Here is a 13,599-nt window from a genome sequence, read left to right as displayed (position 1 = left end):
CTTCCTGCTAAACCTGTTACAGATGAAAAATCATAATTTGAAGAGACCGGAGATTTTGGTGAGAAGGAATTGGAGAAGCGGGTGGATAGGAAGTGCTGAATAAGGTGGGTGGAGAGGAAACGCTCTAGATATGGCAGGAGGAAAATGGTACGCAGGTGAAGTGGAGAGGTGAAGATATAAAAGAGAAAAATGAAGAATAGGATGGAATGAAGATGTGATACATGCACCACGTAAGCCTATCATTAAACAAATGAGTAGAAAAATTTCATAAAAACTTTCTATAGCTTGTTTCCAATGTATATTTAAAATCAATTAAGGCACCACAGCTAGTACACACTATCATTCATAATAATATTACACAGGCAAAAGGAAAATGAAAAAGTAAATAAGAATAGTCATTATATGCAGTGGCCTAAAATAACAGTTTTCCATATATTACATAAATTCAGTTTTTAATTACTTTTAACCACTAACAACAAGACACTTTCTTACCTTTTTTTACGGTCGATCATTCTGATAATTGGTTGCCAATCTAACCATCGATATGGGAATCTCAAAGTTTATTTCGAAAATATAACATACCGAATAATAAATAATGAAAACAGACATTGGAAGTTGGATGAAGAACTGATGACTGATGAGTGTGAACACTATACGAATTTAAATTAAATGTTTTTCCAAATTTATTGTATTCTTCCCATTTTACAAAGTTGCACTGCTAAAGAAATGTTCAGAATGGAACAATTTTCAACCAATCAGAACATTAGGAATGTAAAATAGAAAAAAAAACAAAGTAGGTTGTATTCTTTCAACCTAAAGACAACAGTGAGTGTCAAGTCCAACGTCAGCCTTTATCCTCGATTTTTCACAACCAAGTATTTGTCTCTCGGCCTCTCTTCCGATTCCAAGAGAGGCTGAAGCCATTGAGAAAACAACTGAGGGACGCAAGGGACCAGTTGAGCCTTCCTATACACAAGATCCGACGGAGTTATTCTGTATTTCTGAATTATAAAAATGACCACATTCGGAGAGATCTGACAAGAGATATATTCAAAATGAATCGTTCAACGAATCATTCATATCTCGAGGCAACAACGATGACGCGATGGAAATGCATCGTTCACGTGGATGTGAGCCATAACTCGCTCGCCAACGGCGTTCACTTATTGAACTTTCAAACAATGCTCGTTGGTGACGTCATCCGAATTTGAGCCATCAAAACAAGGAAATACAGAATGACCCCGGTGAACCACATCTCCGGATTCAGCAATTCTCTACTTAAGCCAACAAGAGAAACGAGAGAGATGGAGTGTGTTGTATGAACCGCTGCTATATTCACACGTTGCTGTTGTCGTCGTCGTCACACGTGGTTTTGATGATGTCGCCAGTGCTGCCCTCTGCGCCGCATCGTGCACCCATGACGAGCACCCTGCCTCCCTCTGCACCCACCACCACGGCACCCACCACGCCGCCCGCTTCTTCGCGCTCCAGCCGCTCCCGCGCCGCTCGCAAGCGGCTGCGCTTGGACTCGACGCGCGCCACCAGCTCGCTGGGATCGAGCCGATGGAGCGCTCGGAGCGTGTCCGAGGTGGCGTAGTCCAGCAGCTGGAGCGCAGCGGGCTGCTGAGGGAGCAAAGGCTGCGGAGACGGCCTCAGAGACTCGGAGAAGCAGCGGCTGGGCGAGCTCTGAAATTGGCGCAAACATTCAGTTACAATGCATACACGAGGGCGATAGAAACTTCCATCTTCCTCCCTAGATGAGCATTATGCGATTTAAACTAAATATTTTCAAAATTTATTTTATTCTGCTCATTTCACAAATTTGCACTGCTAAAGAAGTGTTAGGAATGGAGCAATTTTCAACCAATCACAACATTAGGAAAGGTAAACAGGAAAAAAAGAGTAGGTTGCTTATTTCAACGTCAAGAAAGCAATAAGTGTCAAGTCCAATGTTAACATTTATCCTCGATCTTTGTCATGTAAAGAGTAGTCACCAGCTACCATACGCATCTTACGATTTTTAAGGGGCCTTTGGCATCAATACCATATCAAGGAGTTAAAGAAATGAAGATGATTAACAGATCACCTAAGTTCCAAGGAGGTGGGGATATGAAAGCCTATCCTCCTTAAAATTATAAACTTGTTAAAATATAATAATATTACAAAGAAACAACGTTTCCTAAAAATAATAAAATAAATTTTATGAGCATGATAGAATCTCTAAATAAATTGCTTCATTTAACACGCGAAACGTTGGTTGCATGTTTCACTATAATTAAATTTTAATTGAAGTGAGGTAAAATACTACAATTACTACTAGAGAAATACAATATACCATGCAGTAATCTTAAGCCTTTTGATAATTTAAGCAGAAATTTCAATGTTACAAACGAACTCCTTCCTTTTAATTATCGCAGCGCCACCATCGGATTAAGGTGGTCATTTCTGAACTAATCTCCATATTGAATTTTAAAATCTGAATAAAAATAGAGATACAGTTTCAATTATAATATGAGTTTTAGAATATATGATTGTCGTCTGGTTTCGATTTATCCTAAAAATCAGGGGCGGCTTGCCCATTTGGACTCTCGGACGCCGCCCCTCCCAAAGATTTGAAAAAGGAAAATAAAATTAAATACCCATTCAATTTTAATTATTCATCTATTAATCAAGGTGTTTTTTCAATCGCATACTTCGAAAATGTAGAAAAAACACCCAAAAATAGCGCGAGACGTTCGCATTTGTAGCCACGGGGCGCTGGCCAGAACGTTCCAATTCTTCACCATGCAGTTCAATGAAGAGTGGTAGTGGTGGGGGCTGCTGGTGCTATGACGCGTTTAAGCTTGTGCCTTATGAAAGTCTTGGGACGCCGCGCCGCCCGAGCATGCGCAGAACGACGTACCTAGTGAGTTGACATCGCCGCGCCGCTCGGCGGCCGTAAAATCTTGGTGTTGAGTGTTGAAAAATACCTTGTTTTTGGTGACCAGTTGATTTATTATGTGTAAATTGTTTTAATGTAAATTGGCCTAGTTGTAGTTGAGTTAATCGAGTTAGTGATTGTTAATGTTTTAGTGTTAGTGATTGTTTTGTGTATTAGTGGTCTCTAGATTGCCTGAAAAACTCACTAAAATACACAAAATATTCAAAACTTTTGACCCCCCCGGTAGAGTGTGCCCCTCCCAGCATTTGACTCACGAGCCGCCACAGCTAAAAATGTCAGCTTGATCGAAAAGTGGGTTAAAAGTTAGTCAAAAGTTTTGAACCGGAAAACACGACAAACAAACGGCAAAGAAAAACGTTATAAAATGATAGGGATATCAGCATTTACCGCACTATCATTTATTCATTGGAGCAGTCCCAAGAGAACGAATCAGACCAATTCGGAAGGCGTAGGAGACAGAGAGATACTCACAGTGCGATACAAGCCGAAGGGCGAGGTAAAACCATTGCGAGCACGAAGAGGAGTTTTCACGGCGGTGACCCGATTCTCGAACGCACTGCCGAGACTGCCGCTGCTACCCAAAACTGGAAAGGAAACAGAGCAAGTCCATGTGAAAGAGAATTAAAGTAATCAGAGAGAGTTCCATTGTACACTTGTTTGAAAATATCCATTCGCATGTGAACCTTTCGAGGGAAAATTTTACAAAGGTTGCCGAGCTGATCCGAGCATTCAAAAGCCGCAAAGCGATGTGTGTTTCTTTACGGCCACTGAACTTGTTGGCCACATCCAAGGCCGGTAACGGTCCCATGTTCAGATGAAGTTTGACTTCACCTATTAACGTAGCAAAAGGCACGTTTATTTATTTATTAAAACATTTTGTTGTGAGACATTCGTGCGGGAATGCATCTTTAAAGTTTGTCAAGGAACGAGCTATTCTTTTTTAGGTTTGTTTACCCTTAGAGTGCCGGGAAGCGCTATCGTGCTCCTCCTATCTCTCGTGAAAAGTGCCAGGAGCTCTATCGCGCTCCTCATGCTATGTCACTCTTAGATGCTGATAATTAACTGATCAAACAATTGTCAATTTTCATTTTATTTTAACATTAACTATTTTCTTCAAATTATAAAAACTAACTCATATTACCAAAAATTCGTCAAATAATATAATAAAAAGGTGACACCACATATAATAAAGATTTCCTAAAGTTTTTGAACATATACCTTTACTTGTATTGAGACCTAATTTTTTCCCTAACCTACTGCAAAATCAGCAAAAATGCCTCGGCACTTTTGGCATAGTACCTAGAAAATCGGTTGTCACTCAAAAGGTTAACGAAAACGTTATGTAAATAAAATATGGTGATAATTACAACCTGTTTCATGAGTGAGTACATGACCATGTCAACTGTGACATAATTTGAAATATTTTGGGGCGCACATTTAGTTTTTTAACGAACAATATCCTCATAGTAATGCAGAAGCTGGTGGCGCTGATGCGTCCCGCAAATCGGCAATTATCGTGTCGCCTTGGCAAGCACTCTTCGTTTGCGATTGCGGGAAAGCAGGGGAAGCATAGGAAGCCAAGAAGTGTAGCCGGTGGCCACGATTGCTATGGACTAACCGTCAATAGTTGGAATTTAAATCTATGGCCAATAGGATGCTGGCTGGCAGACGTCGCATAATTCTTCTCGTATCCTCAATCTCTCGTAATCCCATTATGGGGCGGGAAGCGCACGAAGTAATTTCAATTATCATAATTTTTATCGTTTTTCATTCTTTCCGAGAAAATACGCTATTGAGTCAAGCACATTACACTATATAATGCCATTTTTATATTTTTTTTAAATTATTAAAAAGAAGAAAATATGAATCTACGACTTCTTAACTTATTGAAAATTTCATATAAATGTGAGGATAAAGTTGCAATAACTTTTAGAAGAACATTTCAGCTATAAAAAACGAAAAACATGGTGTGCATTTGAGATTTTATTTGCATTCGCTAATAGACAAGGATGATATTTATCGACAAAAAAGTATTAATTTTATAACCTTGCATGCGCACCACGTTTTTCGTATCCTAATAAGAAGTAAAATACACTTCTGAAACTTATTGTAACATCCGCATCAAACATATATCAAATTTTCAATAATTAAAGGGGATGTAGACCGTTATATCCTTCTATTTAATAAAATTCGTTATTTTAAGTGATATTTTTATGTGATGATATTATTTTCTTTTTTATATAAAAAAATTTATGAGAAAAACGTGTTTTTAAAATATTTTATTATTTTTGTAATTATGGGTACATCTTGCTGTCATCATTACCACTGGCAAAAATAAAGCATAAAAGGGGCATCCACGAAGAGTCCATTGGAGAGTGACCAAGGAGTTTCCGATGTGGAGAAGGAGGGAAGACGTTTAGTGATCTACAAGCCAGTTATGTTCTTCACCGTCCATTGACATCTAGCAGCTTCGTCCAGTGAAAAGTTAAATAACAGATGAAAAGATGAAAGTAATCTTTCCCCAAATGCTCGCCTGAAAACCTATTACCCAACAATTATCTCCTCTTATTCATCTCATGAAATAATTGCCTTAGAGGTATTCATTGCCAGATAAGAAACAAATTTTTTGTTCTACAGCAGTTCCTATGTGTAGTTCCATGTTGGGGGTACGTGGTGATATTCGAAGTGTGGTTACTACTTGTATTCCGAGAAAATTTAAACTCGGGAAAGAACTCGTATTTCTCTTGTCCACTTTAAAAATATTTTAAATCATTTGCCGCTCTAAGTAGCGAACACGGGCACGGAAATCGCAAACGTAAGGGGACATCCAATAATTACGTGAGGCGTTAAGGGGGGAAGAGGGTCGAGCCGATTCGCACTCAATCTTACGTGGGGGTACAGGCAAGTATCACGTATTTTTTTCCCCGAAAGAAACCGTGCAAAATTGCGATCTCTTATTCTTAAATAATAGTCTTAACTGATCTTCAATAAAAATAATTTTAAAAATCAATGACAAATTCAACGCTATGAAGAATAGATTAACGTATTACACTGAAAATACGCATTTTGAACAATTTTACGTGAGATTAGAGGGAGGGGTTCGAGCCAAATCTCACGATACCTTACTAAGAGCGGAGGGGGGGTCCAAAAATCGCCAAAATTATCTCACGTAATTCATGGACTAGGGCTATCGATAATATTATTTACGTCGGCGTATACACGTAATTTCCACCAGGCATTATAGGACTAGCAAAAAATATATTGGAGTAATACATACTGTCCTAAGGGTCGTGTGTCATTTTTGACCTGTAATTTTAGTAACTTTGCATCGAGCAATATTCATGAAAATTGGAATACTTATGGGTAAAGGTACTAAGTTTTGTTGAGTGTAAGTAAATTTTACAATTTTGGCCTTTTGACCTCACAATGTGAGTCCAAACCAAAAATTCAATGTTAAAAAAATCGAGATAGAAAAAAGTCTGAATTTCATAGACCAAGATGTCAATTCTTAGGTTTTCGGACACGAGAAACCCGAAAATAACACTTTTCTTTACGAAAATTCAACCGTTGACCCCGTAAGGTCACCGTCAAGGTCATAAGGGTGGCAAAAAGAATAGCATACCAACAAAGGTGTCGATCCATGGGTTTAATAGGGTGCCCAAGTCATTGGTATTGTCCAAATACCCTTATTATTCACTAATTGACCTCCGAGGGTCACAATGGGGGTCAAGGGTCATAGAGTTAAACGTCGTTTCAATACTCGTCGTTTCAAAAATCATTACAACCACCATGTCAAACCATAGGTTTTGAAGGGTGCCAAAGTCGGTTAGGCAGTTCCGTATTGTTGATTTTTTTACCTCCGAGGGTCACAATGTGGGTAACTTCTTATTAATACGGATATTATTAATATTCTTATTAATATTTATAATATTTATTTAATAATCTTATTATTCTTACTCTTAATATTACGGTTAGTTATTTCTTGAAATTCAACTCTTATCTAGCATAACCATTGGGGCATTTGACAGTGGAGTGAAGTTTGACCACCTTTTCCGCATCGTAAGAAGTTCCTCCTGTCCTTCACCGACCACCTCCCTCCTCTATACCACGGTGGCCCTCATGCTTTCAATAACTCCGACGAACATATGCAAAGGCCTTTTTCATGGTCTACGGTGAATACCCGTAAGCAATAAAACATTAGCGAAAAAGCCACCGACAAATACAACTGCTGGCCCACTGTTATATACAGAAATGCCTTCATCGCCAAACGCCGACGGTTCTCTGAGTTAACTTTTGTACACACGATATGTTTCAAAGGCCTTATAAAAGCGGCAACATCACGATATTTTTATTTTATTTTTAAACGTTTACTGATGAAAGACGAATTATCAATTAGTCCAAGAATATAGCCATTAATGAAAGACATTCAAAATAAACTTTGAGGATTCCGTTTCATTATACCATGATTGGATACCATGCGCATTAACATGTTTTACATTCAAAATTGTCCTTAGTGACACCAAAATAATATATAAATATTGAGGTTCGTAATAATTATGTTTGTACTTCTTTCACGACGGTCATTAAATAGAGTTCCTTTCCCTCCTCCAAGATTTCCCACTATGAATCAATGATGTCTCTGATATTCTGGATGACTCTATAAGATGAAGTCATCAGAATCTAGTCGATTTCATGCGTGTAATACGTGTACTGGTATACTACCTATCCTTTGTGTCCAGGTAATTAAATGAATGATTTACGGATGATGATTGTTGAAAAATCTATAAACATAGGCTCCATATCCTTTAACGCGAAGATCCAAAATAATTCCTTTTAGAGAAATGAAAAATTGTTAATTAAATCGATGAATAGTTTTTAAAAACCTTCTGTCAAAATTTGATGGCTACCGCACCTGAAAATATAGTCTTACATATCAATTTCTTCACTCCCTTAAATAAATGCAGACAAAAATTGATTCAAATGCGTAAATGCAACTGATGATTAGATTGATAACGTGTAATTCATTTTTCACTCGAAAAAGGAATCGAAACGACAGGTTAGGTGTACAATCTTCAAATCCTAAAAACCAGTAAAATAAAACACAGGTGTGTCACCTCACTAATGAGTTTTTACCTATTCTATAGAGCTAACGAGTCAAATACGTTCGTCACATATGTTTCCCATACTATTAAACTAGATATACCTACGAGCGGTATTAACACCTCTGACAAAGTATTTGTTTTAAATTACTAGCTTACTATATAATATTATGGAAGGGCTGCGTAGCCTTCAAAATGAGATAGATAAGAAAAAGTTAAGTTCCATTGCCTGAATTAGAGTGATGAATCATGCGCGAGGGCGTAGACGCGGAACAGTAATAATAGTTCTTATTGTCACATAACACTTACATTATATGCGGCTTACGCTTCAATGAGTTGGAAACTCGACACAAAGTAGCAAAATAAATATCTCCATGCAAAATATCAATATGCCCAAATACTTCATCAGGATTACACACATTAAAATAAATTTCGATCATGATGAATTGATTGAGCTTACTATTGAAATGAAAACCCATTGGCTTTTCCATTGTTCATGCAGTTAGCAAAATAAGTATATTCTCAGAAGAAAGCAGAAAATACCTTCATTCTTTGACAAATGCAGACAAAGACGTGTATTTATTGTTATTCCTTAAGATTCAAACATAAACAACTTGGGTCCTCTTTATTTAAGGAAGAGTTAGACTCACCATCCATTTGCCCCAACTTTTATCGATCCATCACCTTACGTTATTAGGAAACTCTGTTAGACCGAATACCCTTGAGATATGGAAAGAGGCAAACCCCGTGGCACAAAATCGCCTTTAACTGTATTCTACAAATATTCCTGACGTGTCTTGACAGACGGGGTCGCCTCTCGTCTCTAAGGTTACTCTCTATATTTCGGCCAGCGAAATTTTAAGTGGATAATGGCGGGAGTCCGTTTCCCTCCGAAATGAAGGTTTCAGAACATAATGCCATTTTCAAGGGCTACGCTGCACGCATTAGCCTTTCGAAACGTTGCATAAGGCTCTTAGAGTTTTACATTTAAAATTACAGACACATTAAAATTTCCCGAGATTGAAGAAAATTCCTAAATTAAACGCATTTCCCATCTCTTCAAATGGAGACAGGAAGTAAGACCGACTCTAGTGCGAACGGTGGTGTAATATGGGAAATCTATTGTGGAACCGTTCAGATATATATTAGATAGGATGCATTCAATTTTGCCATAGCTACATAACGCAAAGAAATCAACATACACTCAATGTATTTTATATCTACAATATGTGGGTTTTCTCATAAACAAGTGATCATGTGCATCCAAAAATACGTTTTAAAATGCGATAACCACTAGTGTTACCTTTGATATGGGGCCATTTGCCCTCTTTTCAAGAGAATAAAGGCATATTCTAAAATTCGTCGACCGTTGAGTAGGTAATTTCTCTTCTATAGCTCTCACGGTCCCAAGAGACACGTTATCACACCATTCCCACGATATGATTCCGCACGTACACAATCGAACACACTTTCAACAGTGATCATTCACTGATCAAAATATTTTAAAATTGGGATTGTTGCCAACTGCTTATAGAGCAATTCACTTCTTCACAGAGCGCAGCGAAAAATTCCCGTACATTGCATGCACAAATCACTGGAATCGCTTGTTATAGATTATTGGAAGTAGGCAATTACTAGGCGGAAAATGAACACAATTCACAAGCAAAAGAAATCAACGCTCTCCTCGCATGGTCATCGAGCAACTGAACTAACTTCAGTCCCTCAAAATTTTACCCACCATCGACTCTGAATTGCGTCACAACGAAGGGCAAATACACGACCTCTTCCGAATAGGGCATGACCTCGGTTAACAATTTTACCGTCTTTAAATAAATGACATCGCTTAGTCTTCTTTCCACTCTCTTTTATTTCGACGGACTTATGGTTTCATATCGTAAAGCCAATTCCAAGGTACAACATGATTCTTGGATGACAGACTATTCACACATTTCAATGGGCGAGTTCCACTTATAACCGGGAAAGAATCATATCCCTCGCATTACGACGACGCGCAAAATATCCAGCTACGAATTCTTCCCCATATTCTCCGAAGTATGTTTAGCACACGTCTCACCTAGAATGAATGGAGTTCACACTCGTCGGGACATTTGTGAACGCGGCCGATATACTGGAAATTGAAACTGTCTATGGCTATTGCTCACTATGGCTCACGCACTTATTTATTTGCTGAAATTAAACTCCTATATTGCATAAGCATTTGGGCAGTTGACGGTGGAGCCAATTTTGACTACCTATTTGATAATTATCATAGAAGTAATGTTATTTCGAAGTTTAATAAATATTTGACTCTAAGCCTTTTCGGATTTTTATTCTGTCCCTACTTTCAGCTAGCAATGACTCTAAACACAAAGCATAGGTTTAGAAATAGAGCTCAAATATGCGTTGAAATTTCGCGTCAGAAATGCAGCTGTAAGACAGTTGTGTTAATTTGCATACTGATTTATAAAATCCAATTATCTGCTAAATATATTTGTCGTTATAATACCATAAGACTTAAATACGTACCAAAATGCATCAAATAAAAATGAGTTGCTCATTACATTTACCTATCAATGAGGAGATTTTATTCTTGCGATTATATGAATGACCATTCATTGATACATTATCTTCATTTTTTGGATTTATTTCCAATACTCTATTCAACTAACAGAGGCAATAGTTTTTTTATCATCTCGTAAATTATAGTGTTTGGTCGAATCTTGCCATTGACTTAGCAAAACAATTTCCACTTGGCCGCCGAATGTTTACTAAAACAATTTCCTCAGACTATTTCAGCAGACTATTTCCTTTTCACTTTCTTAGGAGGGATTTACCTTCGTGATTGTTACATAATTTAAATGTGCATTACAGATGGACTGGCGAAGAAGCCTACGTAAACAAAATAAAATTTAATGAGTTTAATTGTGGATATTAAATACTTTGCGGAAAACCATTCGGATCCAAAAGGAAGAAGATTGGAAAATGACTATATGGTACACCATATTTTCTTTAGAGGAGAGGGGAATTATTCACGATTTTGGAAAAGAAAACTAGCATCAAAGATCGAATTTGATCCAAAAAAAACTTACCGCTTGCGTGAGAGGAAATAGATTCAAGAATCAATACATTGTTTATGCCTGAAATTCACGAGGAAAAATATAAGTCTACGAGATTTATCAACGTTTAGCTAGGAAAATTGTTAATTAATTGTTAATGTTAAAATGTTAATTAAAAATGTTAATTATAAATCGTTTATAACGGAAAAAAGACGTTCTCTCCTATTTACTCAATCATAGAGTCGATTTTCATTAAGTTTCTTTCCACCCATTCAAATTTCTTTGCAGTTTTCTAAATAACTTGGAAATAGATGAAAACCATAATTGATGCTCTTCTGATTTTCACTTTATGTCGGTTTACAGAGTTAAAAAACATTTAAAGCTGAGCTCAGATACATGTATTTCAATAAAGATCTAACTTTTAATTAATTATCAAATTCAAATATGCGATCGCAGGGATCATCTATATGATTAAAAATCAATTTTCAAAGAATTTTGAAATTCACAAAAGTCTATTTACAAATCTCATTTCAGCATGAAAGCAATCGGTTGTTGACCAAATTGATCAATTGCTTCGGATATCCACATGAAAGAAATTATTGAAACTTAAACTGGACATCAAATTATCCGTAACCTAAATCAATTCGGCTTCGCATTTCTTTTCAATTGCAGCATTCCGATTCCTCGGAGGTTTCAAGGTGGCTCAAAACATTCTTCCATTCTGCTCTGAGAAACTCTAAGGAGTTTTCCTTGAACGGGGGAAGAAGCGTAGTCACATCGCACATGCAGCTTATGTTAAGAGCCTTGAAGCGGGGCTGGGCGACGCGAAAAAGGTAGTCAAACTTCACTCCTCAGTCAAATGCCGGAATGGTTATGCAATTTTAACAAATAAATAAGCGCGCAACAACCCAACGCCCTTCGCAAAACCTATCACGACACTGGCTGTCGTGATAGGTTTTGCGAAGTTTTAAAATCAGAAAAATGTTCAGAGTGTGTGTGCAGCATCAAACCATCCGTCACTGAGACTCGATCTTCGATTCGTTAAATGTGGAACCTCTGATTCGTAGCATGCTACTTAACCCATTTACGGCCAAAGTTGCGAAAACGCAACATTATTGAGAAATGAAAAAAAAATAGTTTCAATTGAATTTTATTCATATATAATTCTCTTTATTCGATAAAATTAAGTTTAAACTGATTTTAGTGAGATAATAATGACATTTCATAAGTATATCAATATTTTTTTAAATACTCAAAATGCGTCAATTATCAAGTCACCTGTTACGCAAGATAAATGTTTTCGTAAGAGTAACTACTCCCTTTATTAAGTTTTTTATTCGTCCAAATGAACGTCTAAATTTCAATTAATAGATGTTACAGCTTATATTTCGTCAGGAAGTCAACATTAAGCGAAAATCGGATCGGGAACATAATGTTGCGTTTTCGCACCTTTCTTTGGCCGAATTCGGTATCTCTAGGCAGTTATGCAACCCGCATTGTCATATATTGCCGTCTCGTAGGAATATTCCGTTTTTACTGTCAGATATAATCCTACGGATTTTTATGTCTCGTACTTGACAGATAAAGTCATATTTGATAATTAAAATCCGTAGATATTATGTTTCCAATGAGATGTTGCGTTATTTAGCCTACATCCAATGTAAAATAGAGATGCATAACGGTTTAAAAGAAATTAGGATTATATCCGACAGTAAAAACGGCATATTCCTACGAGACAGCAAATACGAATATGCGGGTTGCATAATTGCCCATAGATACGGGATTCCGCCAAAGTTGCGAAAACGCATCATTTATTTTTTACCGCATAAGCAAATTTGGCCCATATTTTCAATTTACCTTATTTAGCATGTTATTAAGTAAATTGAAGCCAAAGTTATTTATTTTCAAGTATTTCTTTACTCGGCCGGTAATGGGTTAACCTACAATACCACCGGAACGATTGTGCCCTAAGGCAGTCTCAAAGCCCAATATGTCGGCTGTATTCACAGATGACCCGACAAGAGTGAACTCCATTCTAGAGTTCTAGGTGAGTCGTGGGCGACGCATACTTAGGAGAATAAGGGGAAGAATTCGTAGTGGAACCATTTTCGCGTTGTCATAATGCGAGGGAAATAAAAATTAGCTTTAAAATTCCCGGTCGTACGAGAGCATTACGAGAACAAAGGGAAAAAAGTTTGGAAAGATGGACGTCTCCAAGTAGTTCCTGAACTGGCCGCTTTCAGGCGCCAATGAGCTTGGCGTTAATTTTTTTCCGTCACTGTACAAGAAATAACTTCTTTAACTCTGCAAGATCTGAGGCTGTTTGATTAGACATGATAAGGTTTTTTGTGATTTTCACGAATTCTGCGGCATAACTTCAATACTATTTCAATCGAATTAAAATAGAAATGTTTGTGCTGTAAACATTCCCTTAATTTCACTTATACCTTGACAAATGTACTTTGGTCTTTTGGGCAAATAAAACATATTATTATATCGTGAA

General features: G+C 37.2%; 1 protein-coding gene across 1 annotated transcript in view; it reads right to left on the bottom strand.

Annotated features, from left to right (window-relative positions):
• Positions 1–272: 272 nt before the first annotated feature.
• Positions 273–13,599, bottom strand: part of LOC124164877 (exopolyphosphatase PRUNE1) — a 55,725-nt gene continuing 42,398 nt past the window's right edge. Inside the window, exons 7-8 of the mRNA XM_046542099.1 lie at positions 3,413–3,525; positions 273–1,686 (exon numbers count right to left, since the gene is read on the bottom strand). Coding sequence (XP_046398055.1) covers positions 1,336–1,686; positions 3,413–3,525 — 464 coding nt within the window. The 3' untranslated portion in view covers positions 273–1,335. The remainder of the gene's footprint in view (positions 1,687–3,412; positions 3,526–13,599) is intronic.

The sequence above is a fragment of the Ischnura elegans genome, chromosome 9 (assembly GCF_921293095.1).
Source record: "Ischnura elegans chromosome 9, ioIscEleg1.1, whole genome shotgun sequence".
Taxonomy (NCBI): Eukaryota; Metazoa; Arthropoda; class Insecta; order Odonata; family Coenagrionidae; genus Ischnura; species Ischnura elegans.
Note: the sequence above shows the minus strand (reverse complement) of the source record. Positions and strands in the feature narration are given on the sequence as shown.